The following is a 19590-nucleotide window of genomic DNA, read 5'->3' on the forward strand; positions in this document are numbered from 1 at the left end:
GGTATGTATCCTCTTTCAACTGAATAAAATGCTCAGTGATCCAGACTCCACATCTGTTGTCTCACACAGATCCAGGGCATCTGGTCAGGAGTTCCAGTCTGGCTGAGTGATTAGAAAACAATTCTGAAAGCAGTCTCTATTTGTTTAAAAAAAAAAAAAAAAAAGGATCAATAAAATTAGAAGCTACCTTGGAGTCATAGAATATCAAATTTACAATGTTTAAAATGATGATTCTGATTATTTAATGCATTTGATCAGAGACAGTATACACAACACATTCGTTTAAGTGGTTCTATGTGCTATATGGCAATTGATCTCATTAAACTTTGGCCGGAAAAATGAATTTTAAGTTTGCTCCATGTTCTTCCAATTTGTGCTAGGTACTAGGGAAATCATTAGCTGTGAATACTCATTCTGTTTCTCCAGATCATTTTCACAGAAAACATATTCCTATTGCTCCCAAGACCTCTTTTCTTTATGAGCAATGCAGACTCCAGGGCTATCCATTCATCTGTCTGTCCAGCCACCTGTCTTGTCCATTCATTCATCCATTCATCTATCCATCCATGTTTGAACGTCGATCCACTCATCAAAACACCTGTTGATCACCCGGTATATGGGTGTGAGAATTTCTGTGAGGAACAGAATGGCCCATGGCCCAGGCATAAATGGCTTCACAGCCTGTCAGAGAGGGTAAGCAGAAGGATTTCGGAGAGGCCAGGACATCCAAACAGGCATGCAGTGTATGCGTAGAACAGGGGACATGAAGTAATCCTTAAGTGGCATAGAATCTAGCTGGGCTTTTAAGGACAAAGGACACTGAACTTGGAGAACTTGGGCCCGTCTCCATGGTAACTTTGTGATCTGGAAATGCTGTTATGTTCCTAATAGTTTGAACCTGATGTTCTATGAAGACAGACAGAGGACTGTCTCCAGAAATCCACAGTGGGTCACAGTTTCTGGAAATCTAGTTCTCTTAGATAACTAAAACAGTGATTTTTTTTCTTCTTTTTTTTTTCCAGTCTTGAATATGTTTGACATATAACATGTAAATTTAAAGTGTACAATGTGTTACTCTGATACATTTATATATTGCTATATGATTGGTGTCGTGATATTTATCACATCACATAATTATAGTACAGTACTGCTGTCTATATTCATTATACCATGCATTAATCACTGGCTTATTTACTATTTGTTGCAAGTTTGTGGGCTTCTCAGGTGGCCCTAGTGGTAAAGAACCACTTCCTGCCATACAGGAGACGTAAGAAATGTGGGTTCGATCTCTGAGTCAGGAAGATCCCTTGGAGGAGGGCACGGCAATCCACTCCAGTATTCTTGCCTAGAGAATCCCATGGACAGAGGAGCCTGGCAGTCTACTGTCCATGGGGTCACAAAGAGTCAGACATGACTGAAGTGATTTAGCACAGCACACATCACATCAAGTATAAAGTAGAGCTGTGCTTGTTGAAATGGGCCAGGAGGGCTCGGAAAGCCTGAGCTGTTCAGCCCATGAAGCCCGCCAGAGACCAGGCCATTGATGAGCAGCTCCCAGAAACTGTTTTCATTGTAGGCAACATAAATGGCACCTCTGGAGCGTAACAGCAGGACAGCTTCAGCCATTTCTGTGGCTATAGTGTGAATGGTGCTCCCTGGAGTTGCACAGAAGAGGCTCTGAAACTGTGGGACCATCTCATCCTAGGGGTGTCTCTGAAGTTAGAGGAGTCCATGAAATGAGACAAAAGTTTCAGAGGCTTCTTGCCATCTAGGTTTTTCTATCCAGGGGGTTTTGAATGGCCCTTGGTCTTTGTGATATCACTGAAATTGTTTCATTTCCTCCCTTTCCAAGCCCCAGCAGCTTCGAAAAATCAAGAAGTTGGAAATACCCCTGCGCTGATAAAAAGTTGAGGATTACTTTTATAAGAACCCTCACTTACCTTTTTTAGGAACCTACTGAGAAAGGGTCCCTATAACCCAGGAACAGTATATGGGCCAGAAATATCATCACTAGTTTGAAAGGTCCAGGCTGAGATGTCCAGCTCTGATGAGAAGAAGGGGTGAAAGCCAGTTCCTCCCACTCTGTCTTACTTCTGTGTTTTAGGCAAACTTTCTAAAGGAACAACCAGTCCATGTAGAAGGCAATTTGAAATCAGAACCGCAGTTGGGACTATTGTGTTCCCCAAAGTGATTAAAAGTTTGGAAATGGAAGCATACAAAGTCAGAGAACTTTTTATACTTTTGGGACAATGTCCCCAAGATCCAATTATGCTGAAAGCGCTCCAGGAAAAGCTTCTTTTTCTCATTCCTTTGTTCCTACTGGAACTTTCTACCCTGAGGCCACTGAAGGGCATCAGGGGAAGCATTTCCATGTGCTGCTTGAATCTGTACAAACTTCAAAATGTTTTAACTTCTTGAAACCAGCAGCTAGGGAGATAAGAATTATTTAGGAATACTCTGTGTTCACAGCATTGTGGAATCAGCCTCTACAGACACACTGCTTATAAACCAAGTGCACAAAGCCATGATTTGGAGGCTTGGGGGAACTTCCACCCAGAGCCATGGGGAAACTTCAAGGAGGAGATATTTTCTGGCCAGGGACAGTAAGGGAGAATTTACACATGAAGAGACAGGCAAAGGATGGAGGAAAGGGATTTACCATCTTGGGGATGGAGGTTGGCATGGGTCTTGGGCTTGATATTTCTCCCACAGCCTCAGTATGTCATATGTTTGAAAAACACCACGGGACGGGAAGTATAGTGGAATCTGGGATGTGATAGCAACCTTTAAGATGATCCCAGTAATTCTTTCCTACTGTATTTCATGGCATTATACAACCCTCTCCCCTTTAGTAACTGCTTCTAACCTAAAGAATGAGTCACACACAACTGATCAACTGAACATCAACGGCAGAACGTGGTTGCTTCTTCTTTTACAAATTAGCCCTTCAAAGATAGGAAGACTATGAGTCATTACAGATGTGCTCAGTTACACTGAAGGTGTGAGCCTGAACTAAGCACAACCATCTACAATAACTCAACAAATAATAGAAATTAAATAGTAATTCAACAAATATATAATAAAATCATGACCAAAAGCTATCCTGACAAATCAGACTCTGCCATCAGTCCAATTAGCCCAGAGAATCTCAGGCCCTCAGATGACCCACTTATAAGAGGAGCTTTTCACTGTTATTTAAGGGAAAGAAATAGTAACAAATACAAGAACAAGCACCCGATAGGATACACCTTCCTTCTGCAGTGAAGCTGCTAGAAAGTGTACTAGACAAATTTGTGGCTTGCCAATAGCAGTCACTATAAAAAGTCTGTATATTTAGACAGACAGATAGTTACTAGTCCACTCTTTTGGGTAAAATCTGCTCACAGTGAAATGCATAAATCTTAAGTTCATTGATAACCCAATAAAATCAATCCATAGAATCAAAGAATGGAATGTAGTTGCCAGTGACCAGGAGGAGGGGCAAATGTGAGTTACTTAAATGGGTATACTTTATGTGAGTTACTTTAAATGGGTATAAAGTTCTAGTTAAGCAGATGATTAAACTCTAGAGATCCATGTACAGCATTGTACCTATAGTCAACAGTAGTGTAATACACACTTAAAATTTTGCTAAAAGAGTATATATCATGTTGTGCTCTTAACCATAATAAAATAAATCTTAAGTATATCATCCAATGAGTTTTGACAGATGTTCACACCCATGTAACCAAATCTTATCATTACAGAATGCTTACAGCACAATCAAGAGTTTTCTCGTGCCCCTTACCAGTCAGTCCTCATTATTATTATTATTAGCAGCCTCCTAATATTTTTCACTCTTTTTAAGTATTATCTTTTCAGAAACATCAAATAAATGGAATCATGTGTAAGTCTTTATATTCAGAATAAGGTTCTTAAAATCTGTCATGTTTTTACATGGTTTTTTAGCTTGTCCCTTTCTATTACTGAGTAGTATTTCATTAAATGAACATCTTTGTTTATCCATCTCCTTCTTGAAGGACATCTGAACTGTTTCTAGTTTTGGCTGTTATGAATAAAGCCATTATTAACACTCTCACGCAAGTCCTTTTGTAGATGTATACTTCAACTTTTCTTGGTTAAATATCTGAGAATGAGATTCTGGATCATAGCACAGGTTAACACTTAGTTTTCTAAGAAATGGATAGGTCTTTTGCCAAAGCATTTGTACTCTTTTACATTCTTATCATAAAAGGATAGGATGTCTCATATCACATCCTTGCCAACATTTCATGTTGTCAGTCTAAAATTTTAGCCATTCTGATGATGTGTAGTGGTATCTCATTGTTGTTTTCATCTGCAGCTGCTAGTGCCTTAGCTTTCAAAAGGCCATTATGTCAACTGTGTTGGGCCAGCTACTTCTGGGTGGTGCATGATGTGGAAGGGTCAGGGGAACCCCTAACCGTGATTCCACAGCAGCGTCTACTTTGGTAAATGAGCCCCTTGGTCTGATGAGATTTTATGCAGGATTCCATGCTGTTAAATCAAGCCTTCCACGAGCTTTCAGAGAGTGATATTTGCTAATACCCTACAGAGAGGAAAGATGACCTATACTCAGACAAGGTGTTGATTTTAGCCAAGGTGAGTCTCTGTCCCTTGCAGAAGGAAAATGGTCTAATGCAATCAGCTCACCACCAGGTGTCTGATGAGTCTTTTCAAATGAAGGTTGGTCTCTTGCTGCCAGTTTGAATATTCAGCTGCTGAAGTAGCTACGTCAGCCTCTGTGAACACGAGGCCCTGATGGTTAGCCCATAGATAGCCTTCTGCTATCCTGGCTACTCAGTTGTACCAATAACAGAGGTTGGATAACATCAACTCCCTGAATCATTTTATTGTTTGTTGAGCCTAGTGGGGAAGATGGAGGCGCTGAAGAATCTCCTGGAACATTGAGTGTTGAGGAAGTGAGAGATACCACACTCAGCTTCAAATAATGAAATACTGCTGTAAGACATTGCCGTGTTCTCTTCAAGGGACCATCCCACTAGAGAAAGGAATCACAGGCTCGGGGAAACTCACATCTGGGGGTCACCTGGGATATACTGTCCTCCCCCTTCGCTGTGCGGATGAATATTTTTCAAGCACAGAGGACACACTCGTGGTCACCCAGCTGTATGTGGGAGGGCAAAGATTTGAACCTAGACCTCCTGTAATACATCAACCCCTAGACATGGTCCAAATTTACGGGTGATAGAATCCACAGAGAGCAAATCTGCTGTAGCAGGAATGGACAATTGATTGCAAGAAGCACTACATGTTGACTTCAGAATGATTATTTCAAAACTGATTTCTAAAAGACTTTTGCAGGGCACAAGACCCGGCACTCTACACATGCGCAGAAAAGAGCATATCTGTTTCACACAAGTTAGTAATCATACTAGATGTGACTTTTATTACCCTCTCCTCAAAGCAAGTAACAATCTAAATTAGTGAAAGATAGAATCTAGTATCAGGATGTAGGGATGTCCTTTGGAGGCAAAAGTGCAGTAATGTGGCCAGATCTAGGGAAAAAAGGAAACCAAGAACTGAGAACACAGGAAGATGCCTTCATCTCCTATCTTTGCTCTTTGGCTGTTCTTTTATTTTTGCAGACTTGTTTTCTGTTTAACACTCTCTGCCAAAATAAACTTTATTCCCTATCTGGACTTAATATATACATTAACTGTATATTATACTATATAATATATATTGGTTTATTATGTACAGTTAGTTCCCCAAGACACATGTTCAAACATGATTTCCTTGTAGCTCCCATGTTTGCATGTTATAGATCCAGCGAGTCTTTGGGCATTAATGACAATCCCCAAAACCTGGCAGAAAGAACCTGCTTGTTCTAGATAGAGTTAGCATCAGACAGCACAGACCTAAGTCCCTCATCTCTGTGGATGAGGATGAGGGGTGACGGGAAAATGCCCAGAGAAATGAGATTGTTAGCTCATAAGCTAGAAATCTAGCCAAAAATGTGCTGCAATCATAAACTGAAATTGACCCAGTTAAGTGTGATTTTGAACTCTATCTGTGTCATGAAGCTCCCGCAAAAGAATTATTTAGCATATTTCATTAATAATAAACACCGTTCATTTATTAATTGAGAGGTTATTCTTTGCTGGTCACTGTGCATTTTTAATATATATGATGCCCCATTTTAATTTAATCCCCACCACAAATCCTTGGGGTTGGTTTAATCATCACTGTTTCACACATTAGCAAACCGAGAGTCTATGATATTAAGTAATGTTTGTAATGTGCCTGAAGTTACATAGTCCGAGGCACTTGACTTGAGTTTGGCTCCACAGTCTATGCTTTTAACCACAGGATCATTACAGATAGATTTTTTTTAGCAGCTGGTGCCCATGTCCGACCCAAATCTTAGATATGATCGAGTATGACCACGGAGGTTTGGATGGTCGCAAACATTAATTCCAGGGGAAGGAAAGGACTCAGAGTATCACTGACCCAATGGACATGAGGTTGAGCAAACTCCAGGAGATAGAGAAGGACAGGGAAGCCTGGTGCACTGCGGTCCACGGGGTCACAAAGAGTCAGATATGATGGAGCAACAGAATAACAACAATGATTAAATAGAGACTTCTATAAAGTTTGCCCTTGGCCTGCGATATCTAATTTCAGTTGGTGTTGAAACAACTCTTCTGCAAATCTGGATAGGAATAGATGTGCTCTATGTACTGAGGAGAAGAAGGAGTTTCCCAAAATTAGCTCTGGGATTTTATATTTCGGATATAAAATTGGCTCTGAGAAACACTCTGAGCCCCTGCAGTGAAAAAGGGGCTAAATATTGTTATTTGGGATGTTTTGGTTTTGGTAATTTTCCAAAATGGCAGATTGGTTTTTGGTTTGGACACCAACTAAGCAATGACTTTTCAGAAAGGAAGTTCAAGGGGGAGGGGACTTATGTATACCTATGGCTGATTCATATTGATGTATGGGCAGAAACAAACACAATATTATAAAGCAGTTATCCTCCAATTAAAAAGAAATAAATTTTGAAAGAAGTGACTTTTCCTCACTGCCATGCTCCCCATTATACAGTGAGTAGAAAACAACATAATTACACATACAAATTGGAGCTAGTCTGCACATGAACAAAGAAAGAAGCAATTTTGTATAAAGTTTTAATTTTTATTGGTTGTTTTTTCAGAATAAAAATAAATTGTAATAGTCACTTATCCTTGCTTCTAGGAGATTTAGCATAGCCCCCTCTTCATTCTAAAGACTTGATGTTCCATTTTCAGTTATTCAGAAAAGCCCTACCTATATGTGCATTTTGGGGGTCAGTCTTGTGGTGAGACTGATGTGGAGGATCATGGAGCCGGCCTATGCTTACCAAGTGGCCATTCCCTAGGGATCCCCTGTGTGCAGAGAACTGCAAGATACACTCACTGCTTTCTCCCACTGTCACTTAGGGAAGCATTTCTGATTCACGAGATTCTTCACAGTGACCTTCACATCCTTGTTTCTGAGGCTGTAAATGATGGGGTTGAGCATGGGGGTCAGCACCCCATAGAAGAGGGAGATGAGTTTGTCTGCAAGTTCCTGTTTGTCTGCCCCCAGGGGGTCCCTGGATTTGGGCTTCCCATACATGAAGAGAATAGTCCCATAGAAGATGACCACCACAGTGAGGTGGGCAGAGCAGGTGGAGAAGGCCTTTTTCCTCCCCTCAGCTGAGGGGACCCTCAGGATGGTGGTGAGGATGAAGATGTAGGAGACAAAGATGAGCAGAACTGGGGCCCCCAGGAAGATCACATTGGCCACCCCCATACTGATCACATTGATGGAGATGTCAGCACAGGCCAGCTTCAGGACAGCCAAGACCTCACAGGTGAAGTGGTTGATGACGTTGTCCCCACAGAAGGGTAATTGTACTGCTAGAGAGATCTGTACCAAGGAGTTAGCTCCACCAGCCAGCCAGGAGCTGACAGCCATGGGCACGTAGACAGCCTTTCTCATGACCACGGGGTATCTCAGGGGGTTGCAGATGGCCACATAGCGATCAAACGCCATCATGCCCAGAAGCACACACTCTGTGGCTCCCATGGCAAAAGAGAGGAACATCTGTATGGCACAGGCTGAGAAAGAGATGGTTTTCCTGGGAGTCAGGAAGCCATCCAGGACCAGGGGGAGTGAGGAGGTTGTGTAGCAGATGTCCAGGAAGGAGAGGTTCCCCAGGAAGAAGTACATGGGCGTGTGCAGGCGGGAGTCAGACACGGTCACCAGGATGAGGAGCCCGTTGCCCAGCAGGATCGCCAGGTACATACACAGGATGAGCACAAAGAACGTTTTCTCCAGCTTCGGCTGATCTGACAGCCCCAGCAAGACGAATCCTGCCACAGTGGATTGGTTGGCCAGTTTCATTTTAAATTGTCTCTTCTACCCTCAGGAAAACTGAGGACAGGAAACACATGTTTATAGGGATCAATATGTCCTTCCAGAACTTATCAGTAAATTTAACCTTTCACATGCTAACTTATAGTATTTGCATTTAAGGGATGAAATTCACTGTTCACAAAAGTTACCTTAAAAGTCAGGATATATCAAATTTACAGCAGGAAATGCAGACCCTGGAAATCTATTCAAGCCATGATATATGATAGAATTTTAGCCTGATCAGTAATGCTAACTCACTTGAAGGTAGGGATGTGTAAGGATGGGTGAGGACTGTAAGAAAGGAACGCTGAGGGTGTGCTGCCTGATCCAGTCCTGCCTGTCCCCACATTGTCCCTGCAGGTCCTCGGGGGCTTCAGGCAATCACATGCTTAGTGATGCTGACAACTGCCATCACCTCACTCACTCTCCTGGCTCTAATTCTGTGCTTGGGTAATACTTTTCTGATGATAATTTGGCTCCATATGGAGTCCTACACAGAATGTGGTGAGCAGAGACGAGGAGTATCAGGGTCTGCTTAGCATCAACATTAGTTACCTGGTGCCTGGTTTATACTTCATTTCTGGTGAGTTTGGTTGGCGACCTCCCTTTGTTGCAATGTAAATAAGGAGTTTCCGGTCAGAAGACCATGGAGTGGTCTTTCTGGTCAGAAGACCACTGCCCGTCCATATCCCCTCTCTCTACCCATGGCCTTTGCCCCCAGAACTGCAGTTCCCTCAGACTTCACCAGCCCCTGGGGCTGGGGAGCAGGGACAGGGTCCAAGGACAAGTGTCCATCATGCCTCCAAGTATGAGCATCAGTGACTTTTGGACCAAGCTCCTTGCTTTTGGAGTGGTTTTGTAAGTCGCAGCTCCTAGCTCAGGCCCTTCTATTCCTGAGCTAATTAAAGCCCCTGCAGTGCTAGACCATGCTTTCTCCCCCACAGAAAAACAGACAATTCTACCCAGCTTTGCAGAGGAGTGGCTCAAAGGAGACATGCATGTAGGATGCACTTCAGTCACCATAGACCAGTAAGTAGGTCTAGTACATTAGAGAAAATCTCAAGCCTAGAGTTCTCACATTAAAGATGAAACTAGAGCTCAGTGAGGACGGGGCTAGGATGGAGCCTGGCTCCTCACTTTCTCCCTTCATCTCTCTGAATGTAGTTTTGTTCCATTAATGCCAGAGCAGGTCTACTGAGGAGCAAAGGACTGATGACGAAGTCTTGGGCATCCTCACTTCCCCAGGACACTCATGTGAAATAGAGGTGTCGCACTTTTCTCCAAGACATCTGCCTCATAGCAGTGTGTCCCTGGGCTTCATTCACATCATCTGTGACTATTACACTGGTGCTGGCTGGGAAACTGGGTGGGAGAAACCAGGCAGAGTCTCAAGCCACCCTCATGCAATTATTAGAGGAGATTAACTGTAGGTGTCAGGAACATTTGAGAAAAAGAGATTTGTTATTCAAGATATTAATACTGTTGACTAGAGAGTGTCAGACTAGGCAGGAATGTTGCAAAATAACTGGTCTTGCCTCTTTCGCCTCCACTGTGTAAATACTTTCTATGAGGCCCAATTTTTCCAATTGCTCCTTTGAATGCCTTGAGTTATGTAAGTACATGGCTCCCATTCCTTGATCAGAGACCCTCTATTGTTGGAAAGTTTTCCTTTAAACTGAACAGAAACTTCCTTTTTCTAATATCATCCCCACTCCTCCACCCTGCTCTGCCCCAAAGTGGGTCTAGACTTCCAGGCCATGCCTGCTCCCTTATCCTTAAAACCCTTCAGAGAGATGGAAGCTGTGACCAGGTCTCCACTCATGCCACCTATCCTCTGCTCCCCACCAATCTGAAGAAGGTTTGGCCACAGAGAGAAACAGGTCTGTGCCCTATGTAGGGATGAGGCCATGGTGGGGACAGGAGCTCACCTGGGCAGGAGGTCGTGGGCAGGGAAGGTGGCTGGGAGGTGATGGCTTGAACTGCCTGCCCTGACCATCCCCTGCTGGTGAGGCTGTGCCTGGAAGCACGCAGGAAGCTCTGTGTAGCTGTCTTGGAGCCGAGCAGTCCCTTCAGAGTTCACAGCAAGTGAATGAGAATTGGGGGTTGGCCGTAGCTGCAGGGGCTCTGATTGCTCCCTTCCCTGGCCTTGTCCACCCCCAATGAGCTAGCAGGAGGGAGGACAGCTCGAGGAACTGCTTCCCGGAGGTCCTGGCAGTCATGCTCTTTGCCCCTGGCCCTCTCTCCAGAGGTTCTGTCAAGGAGCCATGGCGCAATCTAGAGCTCTGGTTGTTTGGGGCCAGTTTTAATCCCAGAAGCAATTTAAAGTTTGGTGGAGGCCTCACAGGAATGTAGGGCCCGTGTTCCATAAACCCAATTAGATAAGCTGCAGACAGCTCTGCAATCTTAACTCGCCAATGTTCCTTAGATTAGGAAGTTTCCGCCCTTGCCTTGCTGACTTTCCTGGGGGGAGAGGAGAGAACTAAGGTCTGATTGTGCTTTGACCACAATGGTGTCTGTTAAAGGGGGCTCTGCCCTTGTCTCTGCAAGGCTAGAGGTGGTCATCCATCTGCTCTAGAGGTGCTGGCCCTCCCTGCAGCCCCTCAGCATCATACTGAGCTGAGTGAGGATTACAGGCTAAAGCAGAGGACATAAGGGGCCTAGAGAACTCTGGGGTTGGTGAAAGAGCAACAGGGTCATGCCGTAGGTGGAAGCTGCTCTGGAGTCGCAGGCCAGGCAGGAGACTGGCTTCTGGATAGTTGGAGATCTCTGGTGGCTAGGAACATGGGATCTTTCAGGTAGTCTCAACTGGGGCCAGGGAGATGAGAGTCAGGTGGTATGGGACATGGCCAAGCCTGCTCAGTAAGCCTGAGGATGGGGTATTTCCCTTAAAAGTGGATGAGGGGGAAGGTTGGGAGGAGGTGAGGAGCTTTGGATTGAAGCCTAATCTCTATCAAAAGCAACTGATAAAGACTGGTCTTAGTTGTGTGTATATATAACTGATCACTTTGCTGTATATCAGAAACTAACACAACCTTGAATATCAACTATACTTCAATTTAAAAAAAATCTGAAAAGAGGGTGCCGAGTCACAGGCACTTGTGAGAACATGGGTCTCACAACCTCGTGAGAGCCATGTTCTTGGGGAATACCTGACCTTGATTAGTGGTGAGCACAGTTCTGAAAATATAAAAACTGACTGCTGATTCATTTAACCGAAAGTCAAATGTAAGCGTACTTGGGGAACAAGAGAAGAAATCTGCAGTATTAAAAAAAAAAAAAGATTTGTTTTAAAGAGAAGTAGGATAATTTGCTAATAAAAAGATCGTAAGTACTGATGCTTCATTGCTAAGAAGATGAACTTGCAGTCCGAGTTCTTTCTGTATCCTTGTCATCCCTGCAGGCATCATAGTCCCTGTTAGTACACTGGAAATGCAGAGGTCTCGTCATAGAGTGTGGGTTCAGCCCCCTCCATCCACGCTTCCATCATCTTCATCAGGCCTGAGAAGAAGGAGCCTTACAGCCCCTGCTTGGGGATCTCTAGCGCCCACAGCTACAGGCTGGCATGGTTAGGGTTATCTCTTAGGGAAAAGTGTCCCCGTCTTAGACCTCGCAAAGAAGTCTACCAGCCACACGCCCCACGTCTTTCTGAGCACAAGAGGTGAAGGTGGGCAAGGGAGAGTTGAAAGTTAATTGGGGAGCGAAGTCTGTGTGTCTTATCGAGCACCTGTGTGCTAATTAAATTTTAGGCACTAAAGCCCAATATATCTGTAACTATCAGGTCCATCTGAAGGCTGTCACAGGCCTAGGGACTCTTAGAGTTCTCACCCCACATCATGTCAAAATGTACCTACATCTCATTTTAAGTATGATCTTGTGGTAAATCTGAAATAATTTTTCTACTTCTGTTATTAAAACTATTTGACTTACAAGTGACGTATTTAATTTGTAATTCTATGACTTCCCAACAATAATCATGAAAGCTCAGGAGTTCCTATAGAAGTACCTAAGTACCAATTGTTTTAAAATACAGATATTTACCCGTTACTGTGGTTGCCATATGTTCCCTTTTGTAGGCATGTAAGTATACAATTATTCAGAGATTTTTAAGGGTTTTTAATTTAATTTATTTTGTTTATAGTTAAGAGCCAACATATTTTCCAGACATCAAACATCATTGTCCTCGGATAAAAGCTCATAGACCTGATACTGCACTCACATGCCCAGGGTGTGACACAGCCCTGCCAGTTCTCTGAGTTGGAGTAAAAATACTCATATGGTAAACACAAATGAAGTTCCACTTATAGAACTGAAAAGTAAGAGAACTGAATTTTTTGTTGTTTTTAGGGGATACTTTTTTCTTTGAACAAAAGGAATTTGTTGAGTTACTTTCCTTGGGAGTCAGGCTGCAGGAAACACTTGAGAAGGACGTGCTCTGAGAACCCCACATGAGATTCATGCGTCAGTGCCGATACTGACCATTATTCTCTGTCCTGGGTTGGGTCTCCCAGGAAGTTAACTCTGGTGCGGAGATTTTCATGCAGGATGCTGACTGGGGAGTGCTGCTAAGATCAACACCTGTGGACTAGGGGGTGGGGAAGGAAGCAGGGCTGAGCAGAGGAAGAACTCTGTCATGAGGAAGCTCTCAGGCTGGGATGGCTCTTTAGAGTCACCCCCATCAGAAGCAAGGAGGATCAGGACTCTACGTTGACAATGACCAATCAGTAGATGTGTGCTGCCTCTGGGAAGGGAATGTGACTTTGGGTGAGGTAACTCTCTTGGACCAAGGGCAGGCCAGCAGAGGGACTCACTGTCAACACTCTGAGAAGCTGAGGCTATGACAGCTTCAGCCCGAGGTAGGTGAGAGTCGGGTCTGAAGGAACACCGCACATCCACTGTATACTCTTTGTATATATAGATATATATATTTATTTGTTTATTTGGCCATGTCAGGCCTTAGTTGCAGCATGCGAGATCTTTGCTGAGTCATGTGGGATCTTTCAGTGTGGTGTGAGAGCTGTCTAGTTGTGAGCAGGCTTAGTTACTCTGCCACATGTGGGATTCTAGTTCCCGGATCAGGGATTGAATCAATGTCCCCTGCTCTGGCAGGTGGATTCTTAACCACTAGACCACTAGGGTAGTCCCCCACTGTACACTCTCAACTATAGTTCCCAATGTGTAACTATGCATATGAATTACCTGGGGGACCCTGTTAAAATGTAGATTCTAACTCAGTAGGTCTGGAATGGGCCCCAAGATTCTACATGCCCAATAAGCCCCCAGGTGTTGCTGATACTTCTGCTCCATGGACCACACTGTGGGTAGCATGACTCTAAACTGAGTTTGCCCCTCACCTGGCATTACTTTGCATTGAGATTTTCAAGCAGCAGTCATCAGAGTGTGCAGATCATGTCATGGGACACATCCCACGATCACTGAGTGGAGTGTTTCTGAACCACGAGGTTCTTCACAGCAGCCTTCACATCCTTGTTCCTAAGGCTGTAGATGATGGGGTTGAGCATGGGGGTCAGAAGTCCATAGAAGAGGGAGATGAGTTTGTCTGCAAGTTCCTGTTTGTCTGCCCCCAGGGGGTCCTTGGATTTGGGCTTCCCATACATGAAAAGAATAGTCCCATAGAAGATGACCACCACAGTAAGGTGGGCAGAGCAGGTGGAGAAGGCCTTTTTCCTCCCCTCAACTGAGGGAATCCTCAGAATGGTGGTGAGGATGAAGATGTAGGAGACAAAGATGAACAGAACTGGGACCCCCAGGAAGATCACATTGGCCACCCCCATACTGACCACATTGATGGAGATGTCAGCACAGGCCAACTTCAGGACAGCCAGGATCTCACAGATGAAGTGGTTGATGACATTGTCCCCACAGAAGGGTAATTGTACTGCTAGAGAGATCTGTACCAAGGAGTTAGCTCCACCAGCCAGCCAGGAGGTGGCTGCCATGGACACGTAGACAGCCTTTCTCATGACCACGGGGTATCTCAGGGGGTTGCAGATGGCCACATAGCGATCAAACGCCATCATGCCCAGAAGCACACACTCTGTGGCACCCATGCCAAAGGAGAGGAACATCTGTATGGCACAGGCTGAGAAGGGGATGGTTTTCCTGGGGGTCAGGAAGCCATCCAGGACCAGGGGGACTGAGGAGGTTGTGTAGCAGATGTCCAGGAAGGAGAGGTTCCCCAGGAAGAAGTACATGGGCGTGTGCAGGCGGGAGTCAGACACGGTCACCAGGATGAGGAGCCCGTTGCCCAGCAGGATCACCAGGTACATGGACAGGATGAGCACAAAGAACGTTTTCTCTAGTTTGGGGTGGGCAGAGAGGCCCAGCAAGACAAACTCCGTCACACTGGATTGGTTGGATGCTTCCATTTCAATCTCTCTTTTTTATCTCTAGGAATACTGAAGGCAGAAAATACATGTTTGATTTCCAATGACTTGCTTAGGTCAATACAGGGGGATCATAATATGTATCTTGTCTCTAATTTTAAGCCTACACTGTGGGATTCAACTAAAAAACCACTAATCTGAAAGCCAGGTTGTGTATCAGTCAAAAGCATGAAGAACAGACTAAAAATCTCATGAAACTTAATAAAATGAAGGACATTTTTGTGTAGTCAACGATTCCTAAAGCAATGTCCTAGGTCTACATATATTGTGTATATCCGGAACTTACCCACAAATCAGAGGCTTCTGAATAACTCTGTCTTTGCCATGTAGTTGGGGTCCTCAGGCTGTCCCAGCTCAGTGATTCTGGCCATTAAGGTCACATGGCCCATTCCTCCAGATATAGTTCCTCTTTACATACCAGGTTTCTATTGTAATTCGACTTCCCAGGTAGTCTTATGGGGAGAGATGTGCTGGCTTAAAAACATGAAGTTTCTCATCTCTTGAGCAGTTTTATTTCTTATACAGTATCTGTTTTACACTTCAATGTTTTATGAGTTTAACAAGTATGAATTAGTTCATTTGATCTTAAACTTCTTTAAAAAATCTGATGAAATCGAATTTTTGGAGCCTGTAACATGGAGCGTCCACCAGAGTCTCCAGAAATTTGATCTGCAGAGCAGGTCTTGTGCGTTGCCCCCATAATCATACCATGCCTGCACCCTGGCTGCTCTCGGACTTGGCCCAGAGGAATAAAACCTTTCCTGACAGTCAGAGCCCACTCAGAATTCACACTCCCAGCCTACATTGAGTGGGACCTTGAGTCACAAGCTGTCTAGTGCCATTTAGATGTTTTGCAGACATTATCACATGTAACTCTACTCAGCCTCTCAGAACATCCAGAGTCACACTGTAGATCATCACAACTTCACTGCCAAAGAAATTAGAGCACATTATCACCACGCCCTGCTGCATGGTTCCCAAAACAACATGGAACTGGCTGTCTAATAGCTGCCTGAGTGCTGGTTACAAATATAGATTGCTAGGATACAGAATTAATATACAGAAATCTGTTGCACATCTTTACACTACAAATGAAATATCAGAAAGAGAAAGTTTAAGAAATCCTGTTTAAAATCACATAAAAAAGAAACATAGGGATAAACTTTGCCAAGGAGGTAAGAGGCCTCTATGCTAAGAACTGTAAAATATTGACAAAGGAGACTGAAGATGATGCAAAAAATGGAAAGGTATCCTATGCTCTTGGATTGGAAGAATTAATATTGCTAAAATAGCCATCTTACCAAGGCATTCTACAGATTTAATGCAATCCCTATCAAATTACCTGTGGCAGAAGTAGAATGAATAACCCTTAAATTTATATAGAACCACAAAAGACCCAGAATTGCCAAAGCAATCATGAGGAGGAAGAACAAAGCTGGAGGCATAACCCTCCCAGACATCAGACAACACTGCACAGGTACAATAATCAAAACAACATGGTATTGGCAGAAAAACAGACATACGGATCAATGGAACAGAGCAGAGAGCTCAGAGATAAACCCCCACATCTAGAGTCAATTAACCTTTGTCAACAGAGAAAAGATTATACGATGGAGAAAAGACAGTCACTGTAGCAGGTGGTGGTGGGAAAGCTGAACAGTCACATGTAAATCAATGAAATTAAAATACTCCTTCATACCATATATACAGTAAATTCCAAAATGGCTCAAAGACTTGAATATAAGACATGACATAAAACTCCTAGAACATAGGAAAAACAGTCTCTGACATAAGTCATTGCAATATTTTCTTAGTTTAGTCTCCCAAGGCAAAAGAAACAAAAGTAAAAATAAATAAATGGGGCCTAATCAAACTTATAAGCTTTTGCACACAAAGGAAATCATAAACAAAATGAAAAGGAAAAAAAATGAAAAGGCAGCCTTAAAACTGGAAGAAAATATTTGCAAACAATGCAACCAACAAGGGCTTAATTTCCATAATATACAAATAGCTCATACAGCTCAATATATTTTTAAAAAATTGAATCAAAAATGAATAGAACCTAAATAGACATTTCTCCCAAAAAGACATACAGATGGCCAATAGGCACATGAAGAAGATGCTCAACATCACTGATTATTAGAGAAATGCACACCAAAACTACAATGAGGTAGCTCCTCAGAACTTTCAGATTGACCATGATCGAGTAGTCTACAAATAATACATGCTGGAGAGGGTTTAGAAAAGAGGGAACCCTCCTACACTGTTGATGGGAATATAAATTGGTACAGCCACTGTGGAGAATAGTATGGAGGTTCCTTAAAAAACTAAAAATAGAGTTATTAAATGATCCAGCAATCCCACTCCTGGGCATAAATATGAAAAAGATGAAAACTCTAATTCAAAAAGAGGCATGCACCTCAATGTCTGTAGCAGCACTGTTTACAATAGCCAAGACATGGAAACAACCCAAATGTTCAAGAGTTAAATGGACAAAGATGTGGTGTGTGTGCGTGTGTGTGTGTGTGTGTATACATATTTGAAATTTCAACATATTATATATGAAATTCCTACACACACACACACACACAATGGAATATTACTTAGCCATAAGAAAGAATGAGTATTGCCATTTAGAGCAACATGGATGGGCCTAGAGATTATCATACTAAGTGAAGTATGTTAGAGAAAGAAAAATGTTATATGATATCACTTAGATGTGAAATCTACAAATAATACAAAAGAACTTATTTACAAAATGGAAAAAGAATCACAGGCATAGAAAACAAATTTATGGTTACCAAAGAGGAAAAGCAGGGAAGGGATAAATTAGGAATATAGCATTAACAGATACATACCACTATATATAAAATATATAAAAGGGTTTACTGTATAGCACAGGGAACTATATTCAATATTTTATAATAACCTATAATGGAAAAGAATCTGAAAAGCAATATATACATGTATATTCATATTCATATATATATATGGATATACATATCTGAATCACTTTGCTGTATACCTAAAACTAACACAATATTGTAAATCAAATATAGTTCAGTTGAAAAAAAAATAAACGGAAAAAAGAATGGAGGGAGAAATTGCAAACCAAAAAAATTGAAAATACAGGGACATATTGCTGGGTCCTGCCTTTACAGATGGTCTTAGAGATCAGTGTTGGTTTTTTTGTTTTAAATAAATGCTCCCCGTGTACTTCTGATGTCCATCAGTCTCAGGAATCACTGACCTCTTGATTTAAAGGTGGAGAAACTGAGGACAAGAAAGAGATTTGTGGATTGCACTTGGACCTGAAGAAGAGGTGTTTTTTTTTTCTATTTGGTGATGATACAGTGTCCAAAAGAGGTTATCTCAGGATATCAGGAATTAAGGGATGCAGAATCCTTTTTAGAGAAAGTCCCCTTTACTACTGGGGGGAGGGGGGTGTGTGCCAGATTAGAAGCTTGGCAGAATATTCAGATATTAAATCAATCCAGTCCCCTCCTCTAACCTACCTGTTACAGGGGCCCTGTCTTCAGGAGGTGATTTCTTGGCCTCTGCTTGAGCATTCTGAATAATGATGACAGCACTCATGGCCTACGATGTTGTTGTCGGGAATCCTGAGCTGTTAGTTGTTCAGGGACTTGACGTGTGCCCTTTTCTCCCTTCCTCCCCTGGTCCTAAGCCAGCCTCCTGGGTACATGCAAAACTGACGTGCTCCCTTGCCAGAGTAACAGCCCTCAGAGCTTTTGGAGACAGTTGTCTTGTCCCCCTAGCCCAGTCCTTCTCCCTGCCCCTCTCCACTCAGCCCTCTTTGCCTGAGACTCCTTTCTTTCCTCCCAGCTGGTGAAGTGTGCATGCTCAGTCATGTCTGACTTTTTTCAATCCCCACCTCTGTCCATGGGATTTTCTAGGCAAGAATACTGCAGCAGGGTGTCATTTCCTTCTCCAGGGGATTTTCCTGACCCAGGATTGAACCTGAGTCTCCTGCATTGGCAGGTGAGGTTCTTTACCTGCCAATGCAGGGATGCCCCAGCTGGTGAAGAACCAGCCCTGAAGGTCATCCAGCACTTACCCAGTATGGGACCCCTTGAAGGCTGGGTCTGTTGCTGGCAGGGAGGCAGGCCATGGAGTGGGCAGGCTGCCAGTTTACTGGGGGCCAGGAGAAGTGACTGTCTCTGGTGTCACCTGCCCATCTGGGTGCTACCAAGCCATAACCAAGGAGGCCACACAGGCCATAGCCTTCCGAGCTGCTCTGGCAACAGCTGGGCATGTGCTCTTAACAGGGACACATACCCTTTAACTGTGGTCTAACATCCTGGTGTCTCCAAGTGACCGTGGGTGTAGAAGGCTCCAAAGTTCAGCCACAGCTCCTCACAGTGCCCTTGCCTGCCTCTGGGGCAGGCAAGGAGACGAGGGCTGACTCTCAAGGCTGAGGCTCACCCAGGTACCTCCAGCCTGGAGGAAGTGGCACCACAGTGCCAGTAGGCAAGCCGTGCCCAACCCTGGGCTCAGTACCCTCTTCTCTTGTGCTCCACCCTGCTCTCCAGAGGGTCCCATGATGACTCAGGAGTTTAGAGCTGGTTTGCTTCGGGGCCAGACCCTGTCCCAGAAGCAATTTAAAGTTTGATGAGAGACTCAGAATTTAGACTTTGCCTCATAGACCCAATTAGGCAATGTTGTGAAGTCTACCCAAAGCTCCTGTCTTACTACAAGGAAATTTCAGCTTAGAATGCTCTCTGATTTCTTAAAAAACTGGAAATAG

The 19590-nt window shown here is 43.5% G+C and overlaps 2 protein-coding genes across 2 annotated transcripts; both read right to left on the reverse strand.

Moving 5' to 3' along the window:
* Positions 1 to 7452: 7452 nt before the first annotated feature.
* On the reverse strand, positions 7453 to 8409 carry LOC133048601 (olfactory receptor 13C7-like). Its single transcript, XM_061132349.1, has one exon. It carries the CDS (start codon positions 8407 to 8409, stop codon positions 7453 to 7455), a length of 957 nt encoding a protein of 318 aa, XP_060988332.1.
* Positions 8410 to 13850: 5441 nt separating this feature from the next.
* Positions 13851 to 14807, reverse strand: LOC133048610 (olfactory receptor 13C7-like). Its single transcript, XM_061132358.1, has one exon. It carries the CDS (start codon positions 14805 to 14807, stop codon positions 13851 to 13853), a length of 957 nt encoding a protein of 318 aa, XP_060988341.1.
* Positions 14808 to 19590: the final 4783 nt, after the last annotated feature.

Source organism: Dama dama, chromosome 29 (assembly GCF_033118175.1).
Source record: "Dama dama isolate Ldn47 chromosome 29, ASM3311817v1, whole genome shotgun sequence".
Classification (NCBI taxonomy): Eukaryota; Metazoa; Chordata; class Mammalia; order Artiodactyla; family Cervidae; genus Dama; species Dama dama.